This window comes from Podarcis tiliguerta, assembly GCF_965153285.1.
Source record: "Podarcis tiliguerta genome assembly, chromosome: 5".
NCBI lineage: Eukaryota > Metazoa > Chordata > Lepidosauria > Squamata > Lacertidae > Podarcis > Podarcis tiliguerta.
In genome coordinates, this window is record NC_139538.1 from 28102018 (window position 1) to 28128169 (window position 26152).

Here is a 26152-nt window from a genome sequence, read left to right on the forward strand (position 1 = left end):
TTTGTTGGACCAACGGTCTAACTCAGTATAAGGCTGCTTCCTTTGTTCTTAATGGAAGAGCTATGTTTGTGTACACATGAGACTGCATTACCAGATCAAGGTGCCAGGCCTTGGGAACTGGCTCATGGTCAGTATTGCAGTTGTTAATTTATTTTTACCCAAGTTGGTGCCGTGTTCAGTTGCAGTCCAGTCCAGCATTGGATGTTCATACAGAAAGCCTGCCAGTCACAAAGCAGAAAAATGAGGATGCATGAAGAGGAGAGTCAAAATTCTGCACTTCTAATTCCTTCAGAGACCAAAGATAGCAAGCCTACTTTACCTTCAGAGGGTCTTAACTTTTTTCTCAAACAACTCATTTGGCCCATATCTTATCATATTATCTGCTGTACTTCTGGCCAAGTGGAAGACGTATCTGGATTTAGAAGTTATATAGCCATGAGCTTCAGCAGTGCAAGATATATCTCATTCTCCAGTGACCCTGAAAACAAGAGATTTAAATGTCACTCTGATCTTCAGACTGAGATGTGGCCTGCTTCTTTCAGTGTCACTCACAAAATACACTGACATTTTAGGTTTTCTGCTATCATATTGCTCTATCACTTCCTATTAATGCAAACTTTTCTCCTTTTTTTTTCTTTTCTTGACTTGCTGTTAAATGAGTTCATTTGTTATTTAAATCTGTGGTAGAAATTATTTGAGCCAGAGGTAGCCAGCCTTTTTGGGCCTGTGGAGACAAACCGAAGAAACTATCTGTTGGCTATTTCAATGAGAGAAGGGGTGGGAAAGGGTAGCCCATGGGCTCTGAGGAAGGCCTTTGTGGAAATATGAGGGCCCACAGAACCTCGTTTACAACCCCTGTGCATATACATGATGACTGTTTGGCAACATACCTTTAAATGTAATATAATGCATGTTTTGTTTCTTCATACGTACCTCTTTTCAGTTAGTTTGTAGCAGTGCTTTTTTCTGGGGGGACACAGGGGTATGCACACCCCTAAACATTTTGTGAATCTAAGTTTGGCCTCATTGAGGGGCAGTATTTCAATATGAATAGGAAAATGAGAGTAGCCCTAAACATTTTTTAGGGGGGAAAAGCACTGGTTTGTAGAATATGTATAGTATTAAACTACAAGCAGCAGCAGCAACAATACATCTCCTTGGGTGTCTCTGCATCAGTCCTATGGATTGACTTAAGCAGCAGTGGCACAAGCCCTCAATTCCACTATAGAATAAAAAGTTTGATCCCGATCTTAGAAAGATAGAAAGACATTTATTCCAATCTTGGTAGCTTTCTTGGGTCAGGAGTGTCCATAGGATTCTGTACAAATAGTGTAGGCTCTTAACTGCCCATTGCGAAAGGGTTCCTGTCCAGTTCATATACTTAGCACAAGTATAATAAAGGGGGGATCTGCCCTGTTGCAAGGGAATGTTGCCCCTTTAAACCAGTATCAAACCACTTAGGAGTTGCTGTGTCAGACCCAAAACCCACATAACACCTTTTAATTTTTATCCTGTTCTGTTCCGTTCCGTTCTGTGCTGCTTTATTACCAAAGCCACTAAACTGTAAGCTGTAAGCCAGGGCTTAATGTGGAATAGCAGCATTCTGGTTTGCACTGCTCATTTGTTTCCACCAGCTGTTCCCTTTGAGGAAATAAAACAGAGCGGTGGCTTAGTGTTACGTGTGAACCAGCACTCATTTTTTTTGTTTCTCTCCTAGCAGACCATGGACAGAAGCCAAGGTTTATTCCGGAATAACAGATTGTGGTTTCTCTGAAGGGAACAAACCATAAGTACTTGTTCACAAGTAATGCTAAGTTAATTCTCCTGGGCTCCCCCCCCCCCACTCCCGCTTGGTCTGACATGGAGAGGAGAGGGGTGGGTGCAAATCATTCATAGCAAGCCATGATATTTTTTAAGCCATGGTTTACTGTTACATGTGAACTGGGCCTACGCAGGCCATTTTATAGTATTGAATCGAATATGTATATGTTTGAAATAATGGTAGAAAATTTCTGAGTACTAAAGAACAGATAAACATTTATTCATTTATTTGGTGACTTGTATTGTTGGAGCGTGTTTGTTCCTTGATTATGGTCAAACAAATTCATGGTATTTATCATCTTTCCTCATAGAAAAGCAATTCATAACTTTTTAAAAAACCTGTATCGGCTTATATTTAAGTGTCTGTATGAACAACAGACATTTGTGTCAAGGTAAAAAGAGCAAGTAGCTGTAATGTTGGTAAAGTGTGACACTGAAATTCAGCATATTGGACTGTGGTAAGAAATGTGAAACATTTCTCACAGCCTAAAGACAGAAAGTGTTGTGACTACCACCAAGTCTTAAAGGCCAAACTAGACATTACGGGGGCAGTTCCGTATGTTTACCTGTGGAACTGTTCCAGTCACGTAAAAGGTGTGATAGTTCGGTTTTTAAAGAAAAAGGTGTGTGCAGGTGAGGAGTACAGAACTATCCTTCCACTTTAGCCCCTTTTAAAGTGTTTTAAGGCCATTTCCAGAATCTTAAGTTCAGCTGAGGAGAAAAGCACTTGGCAGAGAAGCTGTGGGTAAGAGAGCTGCAGGTGGTGGAACCATTCTGAACTTGTCCACACACCCCATTTTTATTTTAAAACTGAATCTCGTTTTCTTTCCTATGTGTGGCTGAGTTCCATATTTAAACAGGTGGATCTGCTGCTATGCCGCCAAGTCACATCCACACCATATGCTTAAAGCACCCCTTTAACAATCATGGCTACCCCACAAAGAATCCTGGGAGCTGTAGTTTGTTAAGCATGCTGAGAGAAAGGAGACCTCTTGCAAAACTACAATTCCCTGTACTCTTAGCAAATACAGTTCCCAGGATTATTTGGGAGAAGCAATGATTGTTAAAGTGGTGTAATGATGCTTTAAATGAGTGGTGTGGACATAGCCCTTGTTTGGCTGGGGAGGGGGAAGTTGTCATTTCCCCCGCTTCCTGATTTCCTCCAACAAATGATTCAACTATCACGGTAGTGAGTTTGACTTTTGCCGGCCATTGCAAGTAAGGATTTGGAGACTCTGTTGAAACATGGTGCCAGAGATGAGTCAGAGCAGCTGAGAATAGCTCAGCCAGCCAAGGAAAGCTCAGCATCATTATAAAATAAGTCAGAGAAAACAAATGAATGACTAAGATGAAAAGCGTTGGCAAGCAAGACATTTTGCTGCCCGAGGCAGAGTAGCAAATGGTGGCCCTTCCCTGCCCATCTTCTCTCAAGGCCAACCAGATTCTGTTGGCACCTGAAGCAGAAAATCCTACAACTGCCTCTCCTGCTTTCTGGCAAGTAAAAATGCAGTTACGATAAATAAAACCACCAGCAGTTTTCTAGCCCTTCGCGATACCAAAATCAGCAGTCTAAGGTGGCAGACTCACTCTGCCTGATGGCTGGTCCAACCCCAACCTGGAAAGGTAAGATGATATGCAAGGGAGTTCTGTGGAACAGATAATCAAAGGGCTGCAGCCAGAATACATAGCTTGAAACAAGTGTTTGAGAAAGAAGAATAAAAGGTGAGCTCTGCTGGATCCAGCGTTATGTTCTCACAATGGCCAATCGGATGCCTAGAGGAAGCTCACAAGCATGGCAGGAACAAAGAAGCACTCCTCCCCATTTGCTCCCCAGTGTATCAGTATACAAAGGCATCCTGCATCTGATACCGGAAGTAATATACAGCCATCATTGCCATTGATAACCTTACCCTCCATGAATCTGGCTAATGCCCTTTTAAAACTATTGAAGTTGGGGTAGTGGATTCCATAATTTAACTATGTACAGTGTGAGGAAGCAATTCCAAAGAACTTTGCTGACTGGTCTGAAGTTCTAGTGCTATGGGAGCTGTAGAAAAAAAAAATCTGCTCCTTAGTTCCCTTCTCCCCCACACCCCATGTAAACTAGCTCTCCTAATACTCCAAAAGCTAGGAGGCAGAGCATCCCCAAGCAATGAAAAAACAAAGAATGTGGGCAGAGCCCTCTGACAAGAGCCACCTCTGCAGGTTCATCATGGACGTCGTGTGACCATTATGTAGCAACCGTGAGTGTATGGTGAAAGTGCCACCCACGGCGCCAAATCAGTGGAGTGGGTTTGATGTTGGCAATGATTTATAGCTTTGTTCCATGGGCTGCCATCATGAGTTGCTAATCCATCAGTAGCAACATTTTATGACTGGCGTTGGCTCTGCATGACAAGCTGCGCCTGAGGATGATAGCTCCGGACTGTCCTCTATGTCTGCAAATTCTGGATTTCACGCTTGCAACACTGTGTACTGTACCACCACACCACATTAATGATGATGAGGAAAGCCTGCTTGGGCTCTCTAGTCCATTGCACTTTTTGTTGTTGTTTTGTCTCTGAATAGCTGTACAGTAATTTGTCTTTTTTTCCTGGTTGTGAATCAGGGGACTGGGATGAGGCATAGCAGCTTTTGCTAACCTGGTGCCCTCTGATGTTTTGGGACTATGAGCCAGTAGAGCTAGCTAAGCTGGAGCTTGATTGTAACATTAATCCAAAATATATACCAGGTTGGCAAAGGCTGAAGCACAGCGTGAAGTTTGTTTGTTTTTATCTTGGAATTTGTCAAGCTGAATGAATGCTGCCATTACATATCAGTTGCGTCCCTAGAACTGTGCTTGAGGAGGAAAAGAACACTTAATTGTATTGTTGAAGGCAGACAGATGACATTATGTCCAGCTAAGGTCTTTATTCTCAGTTTTTAAAAGGCACCAGGGAGTTATTTTAGAGCATACTTCCAAAAGCAGCAAAATGAACCGGTCAATAGACTTGTGCTGCTAACCTAGAAAACAGCAGGGATTGAAGTGATCTTTGTTGGGTAGGACTTAAAAATGAAGCCATATTTGATTTATTTATGCCAATGAGTCACTGAATGATTTTCTCTCTTCAGCAACTTTGAATCTCCACTGATGTATGAAGTTTCAGAGCACCAGAGCAGTGGCACAGATAGTTCAGGAAGCAGTCTTGGAAGCTCGGTCACAGCATGTAAGAAGGTAACTTGCATTATTTTTAATCAGATTGCATTATTAAAATAAACTTTGCATTATTAAAATAAGCTCACGTTATTCTTAACCAGCAGGTTGACTGTACTGCTGAGCTGTTGTCTCAATAGTGCTTGAAGCCCAAGCTGTATGGTAAATAAAAAATGTGAAATGGAAAAATCAGCATGAACATCTGGATATGGGCAAAAAAGATTGCAAGTCTTGCATTGGCTGGATATTCCAAAAATGTTTGGTGTCTTGTGTTTATGGACAGCCTGATCTTGCTGTGCTCCTTTCGCTGTAGAGACAAACTGTGGCTTGTGCCAGTGAAACTCTCAAGGACAAATGGTTCTAGGAAAGTGAACACAGATGCTCCACCACTGGAGTTTCTGTGACTGGGCGTGGACAGAAAGGGTAGACTTGAGTCGAGGGGATGAATTGCCCACTCCATATATGTCTGGAACCTCTGAGCTTAATCATACGTATCATCAGTTTGATTGGAATGGGTCAAGCATTAAGTGTACTTACCAGTGATAATATTCACAGTCGTTAATCTTCTATTTTCAGTTAGCTGAAGTAAATAAGATGGAAATTGATTTCCTGCAGATATCCTTCTGAGAAAAAAACTTGCTAAGTGGGAAAAGCTCCAAATGTAATTAAGATTTAAGATTAAGGCAGGCAATTGAGCTAATATCTCAACTTGGACTCCACATTTCGAGTTCAGAAAATAAAAGGAAAAGGAAACAAGGCCAAATAGACACGTGGCAAACTATGGGTGAGCTCTAGAGCATATAGGGGGAAATGTTGGGTTCCTTGCACCATCACTTCCCATTACATGCGAAGGAGCATGCATACCGCATATTTGCTTTATTTGAGTCAGGCAATGGAGGAAGCATTTTATTAATTTTTTTGTTTTCTTGCATTTATATTTCACCTTCCTTCCATCCATTGTGAAACCTAAGACAGTGTAGATGCGGTACTCAGGTAAGTCTTCAGTCCGGGCACTGACCAGACTCGCGCCTTCCTAGCTTCAAGGTAGTGGTGGCTTCCTATGCCTTCATGTCATGCCCTGGACTCACATTGCTCGCGTCCAGACAAGATCAGTGGAGGGCAGAATCTTTCTCTCATTTGGCAGCTTCTTTTAAGACAGCTCAACTGAGAGCTATAATGGTGCCTAAGTGAATCCTCACAGTGGATTCAGGTTATGAGTCATATCTGCAGCTAGCTTTGCTTGAGACTGAGAATTCCATTTTTTTAAAAAAGCTTGATATTGGTCTGCACTGTTTTGTTAGCTATCTACAATTTGTCAGATAATTGAACAGGATTTCTGCTGACCCATGCACATCTCTGAGGGCTTTAGTTTCATTCTGACATTATGAAGCCCTTCTTAAGTTCTCCTGCCTGCTGAGGTGAGCTGGCTGGCTGATCAGCGAATGGTCTATTCCGTGATTTCGCCCTACTTACAGAATGCTATTCCTATTTCAGTTTGTGGTGACTGATCCTTGGGCCAGTGTTGGAAGCCATGTGAAAACTTTTCTATAGGGCAAGCTATAGATCTCCAAGTCCCCCATACTAGACCGTACCTGTAGTTAGTTGCATTCATGCAGGTTTCCTAAATTTCAGTGCTAAAGATGTTGGCATCTTAAAGCTCTTCAATCTCAATTGAATTTTTTTCGAGCTTTTGAACATTTTAACGAGCTTCGAGTCTAGTGGCACTGTGGTCTAAACCACAGAGCCTAGGGCTTGCCGACTGGAAGGTCAGCAGTTCGAATCCCCGTGACAGGGTGAGCTCCTGTTATTCGGTCCCAGTTCCTGCCCACCTAGCAGTTCGAAGGCACGTCAAGTGCAAGTAGATAAATAGGTACCACTCTGGAGGGAAGGTAAACAGCGTTTCCGTGTGCTGCTCTGGTTCACCAGAAGCGGCTTTGTCATGCTGGCCACATGACCTGGAAGCTGTCTGAGGACAAACACCGGCTCCCTCGGCCTATAGAGCAAGATGAGCACCGCAACCCCAGAGTTGTCCACAACTGGACCTAACGGTCAGGGGTACCTTTACCTTTACCTAACATTCCAAAGTGAGACATGGACAGCATTGCAGGGGATTGAACTAGATGAGTCTTGGGATCCCTTCTGAATCTACAATTCTATGATTTGATGCTCTGGGAGAGGAACATTCTATCCCCACGCTGGGAGCACATACATTTCCTTATGAGGGAGATTCCCAAGCTCCTTTTCTGTATTTTACAGGCAAAGCATGGAAACAGCAAAATGTGGCCAACTTTGACCCCTGTTTCAGTGTGGGAGACCCTCTCTGTTTTTACTGCAGCCTCTTGACAGCTCATTTAATATTCTGTGTAACCAAAAATAAATATTCCAATCCACATAAATATGATTCACCTGCATTTTGACAATAGCAGGAATTGATGTAAATTGAAAGGGTTATTATAAGATGTGTTAACATGGGAAACGTCTCTGAGTCCTCATCATAAGCTATTACAGTCCATCAGCTTCTCTCCACACATTTTATTAATTTAATGGATTTCTTTCATTCTTTTTTTAAAAAAGTAGATTTATCATTTGCAATGGACTGGCGCTGGCAGAGAATAAATTACACATCCCATCCAATTCACTTTTTTTAGCATTCGATTAGTTATTCCTGACATGAACGGTGCCTTTTAGGCAGCATTCAAGGTGCCAAAGATCAGTTCACTGTCCCCATTTCAAAAAATGCTGAGAACAAGCCACAAACTCTCATCTCTTGTTTTGCCTGTTTTATGCTCATCTCTTTTTGATGAGCTTTAATTAACTATAGCAATTAAGACATCCAGGCAAAAACATGCTGCTATCTCCTATGTGGAGCAGAGCCCCTTTAGAGCTCCATTACATATTAAAGCTGCGATTCTATACTGATTTACCTGGGAGTAAGCCCATTGAATTCAGTGAGACTTACTTCCAATAGACATGTTTAGGATTCATCTGTAATATTAGTCACTTAGAGAAAGATGAGGTTATACTGAATTTATGGGCTGCTTTCCCTCCCGGGCAAAACTATTAAGTTTTCATTGCATGTATTATTAGATACTGTTTGTGTTCACTGATTGACAGTTGACAACACACTGGATAATGGTGACAGTTTAGTCTAGACAGAAGTGGCAAAGGGTTTTTGTTTGTTTTGGGGGGCAGTGGAGACATTGTCACTTAGACTTCTCAGCCATAAATTCTCTTAACGATCTTGGAAAAATAACATTATGGATTCTCAGTTTTCTGTTTGTGGAATGGGAAGATAATGGCCTACCTCATACAGTTTTTGAGAGGCTGGAGATGATATTTTGATCATGGAATCATAGGGTTAGAGGTGTCCACAAGGATCATGTAGTCCAAATCCTTCCTCTTAATCAGGATGTCACCTTTCTCAAACATTTCTGAAATGCCATTGCCGGCTCAAGGAAGCAGATTCCAGAGTCTCCTAAGCATCCCATTTCATTGCTTCAACCACAGTACCTGGGATTTGAAATACAAATAGTATTTCAGCAGGAAAAACTCCCCCCAGCACCACCACACCTTTTCCCAGGTCTTTTGAAAAAAGCATCTCATTCAACTGATCTATTAATATGAAGAGAGGAGCTAAGGGATTATATTAAGCAAACCAAGACTGAATCAAGCCTTTTCCTGTTAGGTTTATGTCAAGGTTCGGCCTTTGAGTTGTTAAAACTTTTCTGGTTTGTTTGAGATATTCTGCCTCAGAAATAATGAAATATTTTATTTGGATGCTCATACTCAGATGGGATTGTTCTACTGATGTTTCTTGAAAAATCCTTTCTTGTCTCAAGCAATTGCCTCAAATTTTTGTGGTTAAAAACCCGCAGGGTACGATGAATGCAATACTATTTTGTGCAAAAATGCCGACAGTGGAAATTAATTATTTGATTAGGCAATACCATCGTCAATTTGATATAGTAAGCCTTACACTCTAGATAGCTTTAAATGGGGGGATTGCTGCTGGAGAAGCAGTAGCAGCAATTGTTTAACATGCCCTTCTGTTTGAAAACCTTTTATTAGACCATAAAGGCATGGCAATTTTTCAGAGTAATATCAGGACAATAACAGAGCAATGCTAGCAGTGAATGACACCACTCAGGCTACCACTTCCTTCTATTAGAACCCTGAGTCTGAATTAGGGGGAGGGCTTTAGCTTAGTGGAAGAATAACTGCTTTGTGTTGCAAAGATCCCAAATTCTCATGGGAGGGCTTGGGAGAGGCCCCATGTCTGAAGCCCTGGGAAGCCACTGCCCATTGGTGTAGATAACAAACCTGAGCCAGATGGACCAGTAGTCTGCCTTGGTATAGGACAGCTTCCTGTGTTGTACTTACCTAAGAGTGAGCCCCATTAAACTGAATGGGACTTATTTCTGAGTATATATGCACAAGGATTGTTCTTGCTTTCTGGGAACAGGAGGAGGGCTGCCAAAAATGCATATGTTTCACTAGCTCATATTCTCCTGACATTCCCCTCCATCCCTAAAGAGTCAGGTCATTTTGTTCAGTCTTAGCCAGGTGTAGGTACCCTGAAGGCAACGAAGGACTGAGACGTGGTGGGAAGGGAACTTAGTTCCTCCCTTCTCCGCTTCACCTTAGATAACCTCAGTGCAATCTGATTGCCATTCATTAAATATCCTTGAATCCTCGTGGAACAGTTCCACTTGGGAGTTACCTGCGTATTACCGGCGGCAAAAATAATCTATCATTAGGGTGCCTAGGGTGGCTTTTGACATGATATGAAATGATGGGGGTTGGCTGTGCCAATCACTTTCACATACTCTCTCAACCTTGATGTCGAATGTAAGGCAGCTCTTAGATTTAAGCTGCCTGGAATTAATATTCTTAAACAAGCCCCTCTAACTTGCTTCTGGATCAGGCTGATGGCTGTCACCATCAGGAATTCACCCATCCCTGTAGCACCAAGGAACAGTCTCAAAGCAACAGGGCAGCAATTCTTTCCCATTCCTATTGCATGTTTAAAAATTGAATATTTCACATACTTTGTCCCAAAATCTGATGTGTTGTGACCGAGTATGAATATATATATATATATATATATATATATATATATATATATATATATTTAAAGGGAGGTATTCTGCTATGCTTTAATCACAGCAGACGTACTGAAATTAAAGCCACATTCATTAATTTTAGTGGATCTACTCTGAGAAAGCTTAGTTGGCTATCATGAAAATCCTTATAATTTTATGTAAACGCCATTGTGCAAACTGTGGGGAAATACATCTATTTTTCATTAGGATTCCAGTGTACCAGGTAAAGACCGTGTATGCATATTAGCATATTTTGCAAATAAAAAAAGTTGCCAAGAGCAGATTCAAGGAGCAAATCCCATCATTCTTGCATCATAAACTGCTTTATTATAATGAAGTCAAACAACTCAGCTCTCCTACGCAAACAGGTAACAAATAGCCTCATCTTATTTCCATTACCATGATTGGATGAATAGCTGACCGTTTATCTTCCGGCACTTACTCCATGTTGATTGCCTATTTTAAACAGGCATTCATTTACATGAATTAACACATGTAGGTCCATGCAAATTGCCGCTTCCCTGAAATTAAGCTGAAAACATTGCTCAGTACAGACACTTGGGGGGGGGGGGCAGATAATGAATAGCATTATGAAGTGTTTTTCAGTAAGTGTCCCTGCTGTGGCTGTTACTCCGTTAGTTAAATCAAGATTAGAGAACCTGTAGCCTTCCAGACATTGTTGTCGAGCTACAGCTCCCATCATTCCCAGTTGTTGGCCATGTTGGCTGGCGCTGATGGGTCCAACAATATCTGGAGGACCACAAATTTCCCACTCCTGCTTTACACCATAGGACCATATATACTCCTATGTGGAGTATATATGGGTGGGGGAATGTCATTTCTAGTGAGAAACTGATTATGAGAGCTAATCTTGCTAAGATCCCAATATACGGATGTGGTGTCTGACAAAACTGCCAGGTGGAAGTTTCATAATTATTTTGCACCCATCTCTTAATTACCATGCTGCTAATGCAGCAAAAACAATGCAGGAGGAACTTACTAGATACCAGGTTCTGCAGCCACAGCCACAGCAGGCGCTGTGATTCTCCAGCAGTTTGACTTCGCCCCTGGAGGCCCACCCCATTGTCTTTCGAGACAGACGGGTGCTAACAATAATAATCTCTTAATTATATCTATGCACATGGATTTCTCCCCAAACTATTACTTCATACATTTCAGATTTTCCCATGCCAATTGATAGTTCAGGAAGGCTTTCAAATCAATCCCTGCCCCTCGCTGTATTCCAAACTCAAAGTGAAATGCATGAGAGAGACAGTTACATCCCTTTATGCAAACACCAAAGTCGTTCTCCAAGTTGTGGATTCTTGTGTAACCAAAACACTGCAGCAATATATTTTTTTACAGGAACCATTTGCTTGTATTATTTGTATTAAGCACAAGTCATCCCAATAATTTGTGCCAAACAGAATGATTACATGCTTATTAGTTCAATTTATTCAGTGGGACGTACTTCTTGAAAACGCATGTGTAAGATGTGCCGTGAAGCTGCTATGCTACCTGTACTTACCTGGGAGCAAGTCCCATTGAATTCAAAAGGATTTGCTTTTGCGTAGACATATTTAGGATTCCAGTGTTCAAACGTATAATTGCCTTCAACTAGTGAAATCCCTAAAGAGAATGAACTTGCATCACATTGTTTATATCTTACTAGCACATAATGTGCAGTTCATTTCCCATCACAGTTCATGCATATGAATTTTTATGTACATTTCCAATCACTTTAATATGGTGTTATTTATTATGCTTATTTTCAAAGGTGGCAAATGGCATCCCATTCACATTACAGAATCAGAGCCTAGAATAATAAGTATACTTTATTACAATATGCTTAGCACCAAATATATGTGTGGTGTCACTGCCTGCAATTTTGAGCTAATGTCACCGTTTTTTTAAAAAAGAGGCATTTCAATGAAGCGTGGCTTTAAAAGGAGGGAAACCCATTTTAATGCAAAATGAGAAAATCCCTTGCATAGAAACATATAATGATCTGGAAAAAAATTATTTAAAGGTGTTAATGCATTATTTTAAAAAAGTTTTGCTTTAAAGAAACAGGGACTGAGCTCTCTTTGCTTAGTTTGGGTTTGAAAGTGAGCTTGGGCAGCTCCACGTTTGTGCTAAGAAAAGCCTGGCCAAGAAGTCCTTGAGGACACAATGAGTTTTTGTTTTGAACACTAGCAAATGATGGACAAGCAAGGCTGAAACATGAGAAAGATAGAGCTGAAAGCAAATGAAACCATGGTTTAGTAAGCTAGGAATTTAACATTATGCTTGCACATTCGCCCTTCTTCCCCATCCCTCACTCCTTCCATGGCTTTAGGTCTCGTATCATAATTACTTTCATTTTTTATTACATCACAAATGATGTAGATAAGAGTTTTAATCTTGGATTGTACGCTACAATCTGAAACCATGCTAATGCCCTAATATAGTTTGATTAAACCACAGTTTCCCGTGTCAGGTGCTAGTTTAAAGTAATCACAATGAGGTGTCAATGTCAATGTACAGGAATTGGAGGGAAGGAGCAAGAAAGGAGCATGCAGGCACAATGATTGTTCCGAGCTGAATAAACCACGTTTTATTAAGCCAAAATATTGTTGCATCCAGATGAGCCCAACGGCAGCGTTCAGATACGTGAATTGTGCTAGTCATAGTTAAGAACCTACATGATGGTTTGAGCTTCCAATGTGAAATTTTGGAAAATAAGCCTTTAAAACAAAGTTTGACTTTACACCACCAGTTTTGCTGGTGTAGGTTCTGCTGGGTTGCCACGTCATGTCACCGAGCTGCAAGAGAATTGGATTTTCTCTCCTTGCCCTGCCTCACCCCATCCCTTTTGGGGGGTACTTACCTCTTTAAATTGCTTGATGACTCAAACGCAAAATTGATTTGAAAACTTCCATTGATGCAGGCATCCAGGCTTCATGACTTTGATGGAAGGAGGACTATGAAATCTTGTGTTTCCACAGGTTCTCTGCAGTAACAGCCTGCTAGAATCAACAGACTACTGGTTCCAGAATCAGAGGACACCATGCCGGATTGGCATTGTGGAGGACAAGTTGGAGAAGAACTATGCCTCTGTAAGTCCTTGAGCGATCCGAACCCTAGCAGCAGAAGAAATGTGCAGTCAGAACAGTGAATAAATCGTAAATCTGAAAATGTATTAGCTTGTGGTTTGAAAACCACTGCATATTAGCAAAAACACAGTCAACTATTTAGGCAATCAAAAATGAAATTTCACAACTCAACTGCATGTTTCTGATTTCTGCTATCAGTGCTGGCTTACATGAGATTCAAGGATTACAGGGCAGGAGAGGGAGTGGCAGGTGAGATTGATCTCAAAAGAGAAGACTACCCAGAGTAGAAGGGAAAAGGTGTCAGTAATGTGGCTTTTGTTAAGATGAAACTTATATAGTATCTTGGCCGCATTCAACTTTTAAAATATTACTTTTAGGGCTGCTTTTCGTATTGCCTTTCTCCTCTAATGGAGGTTGCTCTGTAGAGCAGGCATCCCCAAACTCGGCCCTCCAGATGTTTTGGGACTACAGTTCCCATCATCCCTGACCACTGGTTCTGTTAGCTAGGGATGGTGGGAGTGGTAGTCCCAAAACATCTAGGGGGCCGAGTCTGGGGATGCCTGCTGTAGAGCGATGCATGTTTATAACCAAATATAGAGAAATTGTAACGTGAAGAATGGTTATTTGGCTAGAGAGCTAGTTAAGCAACCATAGGTATACCTTTGCAACATTAATATTGGTAAAGAGAACTGTATGTAGAACAGAATTTACTCTTCCCAGATTACAGTATTTATTTAAAGATGCTTTCCTTGTGCAGGGATGGGGAACCTGTAGTCCAACTCCCTTAAACCCCAGCCAGCATGGCCAATGAGCAGGGATTATGGGAGTTGTAGTCCAGCAATATCCGGACTGCTACACATTTCCCACCCCTGTCTTTAATGCTGTGTTCATGCTATCTCTGAACCACCATCAGTAGCAACTATGGTTACTATAGGAATAACTTAATAAGGCATGCATTTTGCTGCCCACTTTTTAATCAACAAGAACAATTTGGTTATAATGGGGAGTGGAAGCAAGCTGTGCATCCCACAGGTCTGTTTGTGTTCTTACATTGCTTTCAAGCATTGTTCCTAGTACTTGGCATGCCAACTGAGAATTAGTGGTGTGTGTGGTTACTTTATCTTGCAACAGTGAGTATGAGTCAAGCTACCCTTTATTTTTTATTTTATTTTTTAAAAAAGCTTTGCATCTTTGGGTCTTTGTTTCCTCCCCAAACCTAAGCTGTTATTACTAGAGAGGTATTTTTAGTTTAATCCCTAGCTCTGCCTTTAAAACACCTTAATTATATTCTGCCAAGGAAGAAGAATAAGTTAGCTGGAGGTTAAAACCATGGCAGTAATAAGCCACAGCCCTTTCCCAAATATGGTACATCAGTGAACACAAGGCCTTTTAAACACGTGGCCTTCTCATTAGTAAATGTGAAGGAATACAGCCAAGATACAAGGTCCTCTCTGTTCCAACGTCGCACATGTCCCTTATTATTATTAGATCACAAAATTGTTTACTAGCCCATCTGCTTCACACATGCCTGTGTTAATCATTTGCTGCCTGTAACAGGGAGAAAATACCCAAATTGTGCAAAGCTTCCCTGACTCGTCGCCTAGAGACAGTTCTTACCTGCTTAAGTGGCCAAGCCACAGCTTCCGTATAATTCTGGGTTGTTTCCGCTAGCAAAGGTTCTGTGTGTCTCATTCCATGGTGTTGTGGCAGTGGTGCTATCCTCCCAAAGCTGGAGTGACTTCATGTCAGCAAAAGATTCTCCCCTGGGTGTCTGTAAAGGAGAGCCCATGGCTACGGCTCAGCCTGGCCCCATGCATAATCTCCCGTCCCAACAGATGATCAGGGTGTTGTTTACCTGCGGTGCCTGTTTCTGTCATGCAAGCCAATATATATATACTTGGTGTGGTGATTAACAATATCAGGTTAGGAAGGGGGAGTAAAGGGGAGTAAAGGGACCCCTGACCATTAGGTCCAGTCGTGACCGACTCTGGGGTTGCGGTGCTCATCTCGCTTTATTGGCCGAGGGAGGCGGCGTACAGCTTCCGGGTCATGTGGCCAGCCACTTCTGGTGAACCAGAGCAGCGCACGGAAACGCCGTTTACCTTCGCACCAGAGTGGTACCTATTTATCTACTTGCACTTTGACGTGCTTTTGAACTGCTAGGTTGGTAGGATCAGGGACCGAGCAACGGGAGCTCACCCCGTCGCGGGGATTCGAACCGCCGACCTTCTGATCGGCAAGTCACAGGCTCTGTGGTTTAACCCACAGCGCCACCCGCGTCCTCAGAAGGGGGAGACTCCACTTCAAATGGCTGCTCAGCCAGTGAATTCCCTTGCTCCCCTCTCTCTCACACTTACTCGCTAGCCTGCTGAACAGAGTTGTTATGAGGGAGGAGGAAAATATTTATCCCTGATCTTTGTTGTGGAAGTTTGCATTAAAATGTAAATATTGCAAACTCTAATACATAATCAAGTAGTGCTTTCATACCCTGCTTCCCTCCCTCCCCCCCCCCCCGCCCCGTCACTCAGTGTGAAAAGGAAAAAGCTGTTTAGGACCAAATTGCACATTATGCTTAACATATATCAGGCGGGGGGGGGGGGGGAGAAGTTCTTCATTTCTGCACAGATTTAAATCTGTGTTGTTTAAATACAGCCTCAGTTGTTATTGGGACCATAAAATGCAGAAATTTGGCTCTTCCTTCCCCAGCTGTGACCCCCACACACATTCCATAAAACTCCTGTCCCCAGACTATGTGAGTTAGTAAAAAGGTTCCAACTGGCCCCAGTGGAGGTTATTTTACTAGCCTTCATAGCTGTTTAGGAGAATGGCAATGTTAGAAACTGAAATATGAAAGCTAGGAGCTAAATGGCACCATAAACCTAGGTTATGGGCACAACAACAGAATGTCTAGGCGCACTTTTTTACAACAAGAATACAAAGCTGAAAATGAATGAACTGCAGCTAAAATCTTATGTTCATTTTTCACATGGTCTGGTTCTCATCTGAAGACTGCAAAAAAAGCAATACTTCTCCTGCCGCCCCCCTAATATTCTTATGAGGATCCTATCTCCAATCTACAGAGAGTGGCTGGAAGTGGAGAGGCAGAAAAAGGTCCTCCTTTCCTTCCATTAGTGGCAGTTTTAATCTGAAATCTTAGGCGCAGTACTGTACCCAGAGCTCAGAAACTGCCCGTATTAATGAAATTCCCTGTCGCAAAACACAGCTAGAACAATGGGAGTTTTGAATGCTGGGGAAAGGACAGTTTTTAGCTGGTATCATAGATGGGAACAGTACTATTAACTATCAGGTTTTCCCTTGTGCCTATAAATAAAGTAAGTTGGAGGTTTAGCTGCCTTAAGCATAATGCAAAGTTTGACACCTCGTTCTCCTCTCAGGCACCTTAACTGCTGCTGAGTCTGGTCAGAGCCAAAGTTACTGCGGCGTTTCCCCTTCCTCACTTCAGGCCATGGCTTCTGTTTAAAAACAAATGGTCGTCTCATAAGGCTTATGGAGAGCAAATAGATCGGCACTGCATAGACCTGCCCTGCTTACCAGACAAAAGATATCTCTTGGGCTGTTGCAGCACAAGTCCCTACCATGCTTAAGTGACAACTCATGAACTGAAAGCTTATGTTTTATCTGTTTTAATTTATTGTCGCCCGACTGTGTTCGGGATTGTGGGGTACACCGGGGAAATATCCCAGCTGATCCAATAATTGCTATTCTACTGGGTTTGTTCTCTTGCTCATTTGCTCTTGCCTGTTACGGGTGTATTTGGAGACCACTTTTGACAAATCCACTTAGTAATAAATAAATAGGAAACTTGCAAAAGTGCTGTTAGAAGAACTGGGCATATAGCCCGGGACTGGCAAGGCTGTAAATGATGCTCCATAGGGCCAGGTGGTTGATGCGGAGCATGATGGGTATTTGAAGATACTGCCTTTACTTTGCACCTGTGATCTATCACAGCCCTTAGAAACGGAATCCCCAATGAGTCTTCAGCTTGATGTTGCTTATGCATTGGCACGATTGCTTGCTATCATGAGGCCAGGGTTTACTGTGACCCAGATGACGTCAGGTAGAGAGAAATGGTGCCTTGCTAATCATTAGCATATTGTACAAAAGGGTAGCAGATGGCTTGCATGACATAAATATTTATTGGCATATTTTCTTTAAGTTTAAATCACAAGTGACAATCAATTTAGACCGAAACCAAAAAGGAGTAATCCTTAATGAGAAGAAAACATTTACAGCTGTTTCTGAAGCAATGAAATCTGAAGAAAGGGACTCTTGGCAATGCAGCCAAGTAGTTAAACTAAGGACAGTTTTTAATGTGCCTATTAAGCCACTAGGATATTATTTTTCTTGCAGGCTCTTGAAATATAATTGGCACTAAGTGTCAATTACATTCTTTTCTGAGCACTTTCCAAAATGTGGCAAGACACATAGTGGTGCTTCTTCAAATATTTAGGCAGGGAGTAGAGTGGGAAATCTGACCAAATCTGGTGTGTGTTGTATTAAGGCAGCAACTTCAAAACCTTCCTAGGCCAAAGAGAGTAAACATTCAGAAAGCTTTTAACTATTTAGAGCACTTTCCTTTTTTGAATTGTGGATGTGTTTGCTGCCCTGGGCTCCTTCAAGAGGAAGGGTGAGCTATACATGCAATAAATAATAATAATAATAATAATAATAATAATAATAATAATAATAATAATAATAGCCTTTGCCCAATCCAGTGTCCTTCAGGTGTTTTGGCTAAAGTTATACCATGGAAATCTGCATCATGACATTTTTTTCTCCCCAAAGGGCAAACATTAATTGGGTGAGGAGGAAATGGTTAAGTGCTTTGTCAGACTTCTTCTGTCAAAAGGAGAGCTGTTCCCTGCAGCTGCCATGTTTTATCACCCTAAGCTATCACCCTAAGCAGAGGAATGGGGAAAAGAGTGCGATAGCAAGGACCATGTGCTTTTAGAATGCCAAGAGACGGGTGGCAGGAACGAGGGCGTGACAGTTTCCATGTACTTCGTAGGATATGGTAACAAAAATGAAAGAGAGGAGAATAGCTTACAAACCAGTTGGCATTACCTAGGGTTGTCATATTTCAAACAGTGAAAAAAATCCGGGCAGAAAAGTTGTTGAGCTTTTTTGGGCAAATTCACCAAAAAAAAATATGCCGTTTTTGAACTATTTTTATGGGGAAATGGCAAAAACTGCACTGCCAACATGGGCTGCTATACATCCAAATTTTCCTGGAGATGTTTCTCCGATTTCCACCCAGACACTGCTGCCGACTGCAATATTCCGGATATGTCTGGAAAAGTCCAGATGTATGGCAACCCTACATTGCCTGCTATTTGAGATGAATAATGTTCTCTCCAACTTGCTTGAATCATAGAGTCAGCCCCTGCAATGCAGAAATATGTAGCTGTGCCTTGTGAGGATCGAACCTGCAACCTTAGCATCAGCACTCAAGCTCTAATCAGCTGAGCTATCTGAACAATGCATGTAGGTGGTTCATTTCATGCAGCACTCACCTCTCATACATATTGTCACTTTCAGATTTGTTGAGCATAAGGTGAGGCGGCTGAAACTGGCAAAGTCATCTAGTTAGCTAGCAGAAGAGGAGAAGCCTGTTCTAGACATAACATCTACAGTGTTGCAGGAAATGATTTTTACAATTTAATAAGTAAACTCTATTGTTCTTACTTAAAAACCGTTTATTAACAGAGAAAACAGAATACCATCAAGTTACTCGTAAGAGTGTAGGAGCAAGCTGTTTTGCTCTCAGCAGGAATGTTTATATTCCTATGGTTGCTGCAATTTAATGAGCAGGTTAAGAAGTAAATAGAACAATTCAGGGAAGGAGGGGTGATCCCTCGGTTATTCTTGTTTGTATTACGTTGTTGTCTTGTGAATTTCATTAAGAAATAACTCCAAAATCCACAACAGGGCAATACCTTTATTAGGAACAACCAAAACATCAAAACAGTGGCGTGCTTTCGAGTTCTGCAGAATTCTGCATTAGGCAAGATGTTATGCAGAGCTAGAGGTAGAAGGATAAGGAAATGTCTTATGACATTCAAAAAGTGGGCCTTCTCAGGAGTGGCACCATTCCACATGCCACAGAATGTTCATGAGTCAGAAACTGGTTCATTTTAAATGCCCCCTGAAGTCTTAACTGGGCTTGGTTGCAACGTTCTGCTATATTTATGAATCTAGGTGCATATTATGAATCCTAGATGCATGTTGCTATGATACATGTAGTTTATTTGTGGTGGTGATGATGATGATTTAGTGTTTAAACGTCTTGGGGATTCTGCCTATTGAGTGGAATATAAATATAATTAAATAACTAGCAAAGAAGTACTGTACGAAACTTAGGCTAAATATTGTAGCCATGTGACCAGCTTATAGCCTCAGTTCCAAGCTGCAGACTCCAGACTGAATAATAAGGGAGCAATCCTATTGCGAGATTCACTGGGATGAGTGAGGTTAGGATCCAGTGGGTCTCTGGCTGAGCTTTGCTGTCCCTCACCCTCAGCTGGGCCGGAAATATGCTAGCATATCTCCCCCATCTTGGCTTAGCTGCTTCAGCTGAGCCTGGTGGATCTTAAGCCTGAAAATGGGGCATTCCAGTGGCATGGTGGGGGCAGAACAAGAGACAGGAGACTTGGCCTGGATCCTATCTGTTCATCTCAGTCATGTGACCTGCCAACCCGGTCTAAGATACGTCGGCAAAAAAGGTGGTGTAACTCCAACTGCTATCTGTTTTTCCAAGGCACGCTGCCTTAGTGCTTCTTATGAAGTCGTTTCAATTGTGCTTCTGATGTTCACAGGGTAAAAATATCAGCATGCTCCTGTTGAATTCCAGATGCTTCCTTTTATGGCAGGACACTCAGAGGACCTCAGTACTCTAGACCTCCAAGCTCTATATACGCAAGTGTTCTCTCCACTTCCATATTGGGAAGTGATCCAGAGATGCTGTTCCATGGTGCAAGATTCCATGGGGGCATCAGAGCCTCCTTCGTGCATATCAGAGCTGTGCTTGTAAAAGTACATGATTGCACAACCGGAGAAACTTGCAATAAATTAAAACAGGTCACATCAAAACAAGGTGCCAAAAGATAATAAATATCCCACTTGAGTGGCTCTTTTCCTGTCACAATATACAGTATTGTCTTGAAACCCTATAACTGAAGTCAAGGTTCTGGAAGTGCTTCCAAGAGAAACTTCAAAACGTCTCTCGTTTCCTCATTATATTTTCAGTTCCATCACCGTGAGCATGATTTTATGAGATGAATGAAAGGCCATTTAATCCAAATGTTTTCATTTCCACTCTCTGTAGCTGTTATGTGTGTGGTTTTCCCCCTGCCAACGAGGTTTTGGCATCTATGAAAATTACCATGAGATGCACTCCATCAATTTCTTCCAAATAATTAGTCTGACTATGTTCCAGTGAGATGGGTTTCATTTTCTGTAAATATTGTGCCTCTGTACATTTCTTTGTTGACATGTTTTGCTTAAATAAGTCATCCTTGCATTACTTGGCATTATGTAGTCTCTCTTAAGAGCTATATTCTTATCCTGGAATACACAAAGCTCATGGGGCACGGGCATCTGTTTTTACCTATCAATTATCTACAACTCAGGGTTCAGTCACCCGTGAACAATATCATATAGCCATGGGAATAAAGACACAGTTTCAGTGATAATGTGGGTTCTGTATAAGTGAGCAGTGGTGAGAAAATGGCAAAAGTCCTGTCAGTGCATGGGAGCAGTTTTGCATAAGATTGTGCCTCATGGCATATTCATATGATCATAGAACCATAGAACTGTAGATTTGGAAGAGACTCCAAGAGTCCAACCCCATGCAGTGTAGCCAATTCTGCTCAAAGCTACCCTTGGGTGGGCTCGAACCTGCAACCTTCTGGCTAACAGCCAGACATGCTGACCTTTTGAATTCCCAAGTCATGTTAAAACTTTTTAGCATTTTTGGAATTCGGAAGTTAAAAAATTCAGCTCGCCCAAATGGTCACGGGTGATGGGAATTGTATCTTAAAACATCTGGTGTGTCCCAGATGTTAGGGTTAGGGAAGGGAAGCAGTAACTTGAAGCTACTAAAGCAAGAAAAGATGGCCACATGCAGTGCCCACTTCTGCATACTTGTATACTTCTGTAGACATTTGATGTACATATATTTTTAAGTTTAACTATAAGAGGGGTCCGTGGTATACAAATGTTCAAGCCATATTGTGGTTATTAAACTGAGATTAATTCACAGTTTCTCTGTTCAGATACAACAGGAAACTGTAGTTTAAAGTATAACCACACCATGGTAGAAGTCCCAAAGCTGATTTGCCAGGTTGAATTTCAGCCTAGTAAATCATGGGCTATTGAGCTGAGATCATGATGTGTAATTCGTTGTTGGAGTTACAAAAAGTTTAGAATTCCCGTCCTCTTCAGTTCTCACCTTACCAGTGTTGTTTCTTCTCCATTGTTCTTAAACCCCTATAGATATATGTACGTACTGTGTTCACCCCATTTTCTTGGCTCTCTTCATGCATTTAATTAAATAGGTTGTTGCCTCCAAAATCTCATGATGCTATGAGCTATTTCATTTTTAAGCGGTCAAAACTCCCCCCCCCTCTCCTTTTTTTAAATATAACGACTGACTTTTCATCAAAATTAGGTACTATTTTAAAACCTCCGCAGTCAAGCTGAGTGTGACAGGTGCAGACTTTGCCTGAAGTACAAATGCTGACGTGCTGTGGCTCTGGTGATTCAGCTGCTCTCTGCAGTTCGCCTCAAGGTTTAGGCACTGTCTCCTGATGACAATCCTCTGGAATATGAGAAATGTTGATATGGTTTATCTGCCACATATAACTAGCAACTGTTAATGCTGTGAGCTGCCTTGGGTCCTGCACTGAACATAAGAAGAGCCTTCTGGATCAGGCCAGTGGCCCTTCTAGTCCTGCATCCTGTTCTCATGGTTGCCAACCTGTAGGAAACCGGCAAGCAGGACTTGAGCACAAGAGCACTGTCCCCCACTCCACCCCTAGTTTCCAGCAACTGGTATTCAGAAGCGTTACTTCCTGGGCTGGTATCCACTGATAGTCTTATCCTCCATGAATTTGTCCTGTTGTCTTTTTAAGCCACCCAAGTTGGTGCCCATCACCGGCTCCTGCAGGAACAAGTTCCATAGTTCTACGTACTGTGTTGAGAAGAATGGTGTAGAGCAGGGTTTCCCAAATTTGGGTCTCCAGCTGTTTTTGGATTACGACTCCCATCATCTGTAGCTAGCAGGACCAGTGGTCAGGGATGATGGCAACTGTAGTCCCAAAACAGCTAGACACCCAAGTCTGGGAAACCCTGGTGCAGAAGATCTAGGAGGAAGAAGAAGAAGAAGAAGAAGAAGAAGAAGAAGAAGAAGAAGAAGAAGAAGAGAGGAGGAGGAGTTTGGATTTGATATCCCGCTTTATCACTACCCGAAGGAGTCTCAAAGCGGCTAACATTTTCCTTTCCCTTTCTCCCCCACAACAAACACTCTGTGAGGTGAGTGGGGCTGAGAGACTTCAGCGAAGCATGACTAGCCCAAGGTCACCCAGCAGCTGCATGTGGAGGAGCGGAGACATGAACCCAGTTCCCCAGATTACGAGTCTATCGCTCTTAACCACTACACTACACTGGAAAGCGGGTACTGGCCTGCCATAAAACATCTCTGTGGCCTCGCCCCCTCGTCTCCTGAACGCAAAGTCTGCTAGATGATTCTGACAGTGTTTAGCTGAATTATAGTGCCTGCACACTGTTGCTGTGTGTGTGTGTGTGTGTGTGTGTGGAGGGGCGGAATACAGGTGCACACTAGAAATGCAGGCATGCGTCATTAAAGCGAGTTAAGTGCCCTTTCAGTGTAGTGCGGGGGGGGGGGGGAATTCACATTAAAAAAGGAACACAGACTTTTCGTGGTTAGGAAAGTGACAGGGGAATGCGCTGAAAAGTATGAGGTGAATGAATGATTAGCAAGACGACACGCAAACACCCCACAAGCAAATCAGGATCAGTGCTCTTTGTTGCAAATCAGAATGAATGCTCAATAAAGATTGGGCGTAATCTAACCACTACATACGTTTTGTGCAAAGCTCATCAGGATGGATGCTGAATAAACAGCTTCTGGTTGAGAGCCTTTGGTTGAGAGAATCACATGGAAGGTTCTAACTGGGTTCAAGTTCAAGTGAATGTGGTTAGAATCCTGCTTCAAACCTTCATGCTAAGCAGTTTGGGGGAAAAGCTGGAATGTGTGGGGGCATCGTGGGTGGGCCTTGCATGCCCTCTCCTCACTGTAAGGGCACACGTGTGTGTGTGTGTGTGTGTGTGTGTGTGTGTGTGTGTGTATTGTAATGCCTAAAGAAGGCTTTCAGCATACTAAAATATCAAGACAAGCCACACTTTCCAACATGTGGGTGTATAGAAAGCGGTGCAGGGTTTCTTTTTTAAAGTCACATATATTACCCTTCCCCCCCCCAAAAAAAACAACAAATTTATAACCACTGCCATGTGGAGAAAGAAGTTTGTGTGAGGTGTTGATATGAGCTGTAGCTGGATGCGAATGTTACACATGTGTATATAACATCATATCCTCAGAAATGGATCAAATAGACATCACATGTCTAGGAGAATTGTCTAGCTAACCCTTACCTTGGTTTATAATTCAAATTTTACTCTCAGGGATATTGTTGTGAGATAAATTATAAATAATATGATAGTGAAGTCAAGCGTGTGCTAAAACAATGGACTGATTTTAAAATGTGGGTGTTAAAGTTCAGCTATGGCAACCTTTCCCTGAATTATACGGTGGCATTTAAGGTTTCAAGAGCATATATTTAAGTTGTCAAATTAATTGAATTGATGACTTTAACGCAGGTGAGCAGGTTGACAAGTGTTGATGATTCATGACTTGCAGAGGATGCTTATAGCGGCTGTTTTTACAGACCTTTGATACAGTATGCATGTGTTTAAAAATAGAGCAAAAAGTGTGGAAATAATAATTATCACCTCAGCAAAGCCTAACACCACCAGAAAGGGCAGACAGATCTACAAGGCAGATACTACAAGGTTGTGGTTGTAACACTGAGAACACGTCTCAACGTGTCCCATTGATATTTCAGAGATTAAATGTTATGTTAAAATGAAAAAATAGTGACTATTAGCAAATCACGAACCTTTCTCAGTTGACTGAGACAGACCCGTTGGCACCAACAGAGTATAATAAAATTCTTAAATTTAGTCACTAAACTACCACTTCTGTACTACATCTGACAGTCTTAAGTACACACTAATTATACAGTAAGTAGACAAGAGGTTTCTAGAATGTAGCACGTGTCCACAGGTCCTTGTAGTGTGTCCTGTCAGTGACTCCTTGAAAGATTAATGGGACATTATGCATTTCTGTTAAATTACAGAGTTCACATGTGTTGTACCTTAATATCACAATGGTGTTCATTTATAATCCCAAAATCAAAACAAATAAATCAGAATTTTAAAATTCAGCATATCCCAGCAAAGCTTTAAGATCCAGTTTTCAAACAAATTGGAAATATTTTGCTGTCAAAATATGTACTGTTGGCAGGAAAAGGTCCAGTATTAGATGCTGTTGTAATACCGAGTTGGGGGAAGTACACAAAAGAAAAAGTTGGATGTATACTATTGAATAAGTTCTGTCAGTGGGTGCAGGGCAACTGAAAGATGTAATGCATAAATGCACACATTTTTACTTGCTGTCATTGACTTGGTTCATGGCTTCAGGCGGAAAGAGAGAGATGCTATTTTGGCTACCTTTCTCCTCCAAACAAACAAGCAAACACTGCAAGTAAAAAGGAAAGGGGGGGGGGGGACCTTAGTCCATAAGGAGAAAACTCACATTCAGTCTGAAGTGGTACAGTCCACTCTGCCACCTAAGTATTCTAACAGCAGATTCTGCTGCATGGGCTCACATATAGCAGAATCCTGAGGCCATAGAGTGGAGCATACCATTTCAAACTGGAAGTGAGGAGGGGGCTGCCTTAAAAAAAGACCACATTTCGCATGTAAAAACTTGCTACAAAGCGCGCACACACACACACACTAAGTTCTAGACCAGCCCAATTCCCTTAGTGCTAGTTTTCGGGGGGGGGGGTCACGCACATGTGTGTATATTTATTTGGTTGTGAATCATTGTACTTTTGTCCATTTAGTGTATTTATTTTTCCGGATTTGAACTATAAAATGGTGATTTCTTTTTTAAAGAAAAAAAGCACTGCATAAGCCTCAATTTCTGGAAGTTGTTGGTAAATATAGTTAGGGTCAGCATTGGCAAGGAAAGTGGGCGGTAGGCATAGAGGGGCATGGAATAGGGTAACCAATTAAACATCATCCGCCCTCAAAAAAAAAAAGGTTACAAGAGGGCAGCTATTTGCATAAAATTTGCATATGGAGATTTATATGTTTCAGTGCAGATTTAGAAAGGGTTGTTTTAATTTAAATAGAAATGCTGTACATCTCACCATAGCGGGGAAGAATGACCAAGTCACCTGTTTGCTTGCTTAGTCTGCTGCCAGCTTCCTTCTGGTGATGGGCAGCTTCAGGGCTCCTGTTCTGCTTTCTAATGGTTTTTTTTAAAACTGGATGCAGTCCTTCAAAACAGAGGACTGCCTTCTGTGAATTAAGACTCCTGGCCATCCTAGCAAGGAAATAAAACACATTAGAGGAAACAGGAGCTGTAGAAGCCTATGTGAATCCCCGAAGACTCGTCAAGAAATCTCTGGTTTGATGACTGCTGAAATGGTTTGCTCCCTTTAGGTGTTTAAACTGTCAACGGCAGAGGTTTGATGGACCCGTGTGGGATAGGTAGCAGGGCAAGACTAGGCAGAAGGGAGCGGTGTGGATAAAAGAATCAAATGCAAGGTAGC

The 26152-nt window shown here is 41.9% G+C and overlaps 1 protein-coding gene across 3 annotated transcripts in view; it reads left to right on the plus strand.

Moving 5' to 3' along the window:
- SPHKAP (SPHK1 interactor, AKAP domain containing) overlaps positions 1 to 26152 on the plus strand; it is a 73094-nt gene that overhangs the window by 17299 nt on the left and 29643 nt on the right. For all 3 annotated transcript variants that reach the window (XM_083442554.1, XM_083442556.1, XM_083442555.1), the window contains exons 2-3: positions 4933 to 5035; positions 13104 to 13214. In XM_083442554.1, coding sequence (XP_083298680.1) covers positions 4933 to 5035; positions 13104 to 13214 — 214 coding nt within the window. The remainder of the gene's footprint in view (positions 1 to 4932; positions 5036 to 13103; positions 13215 to 26152) is intronic.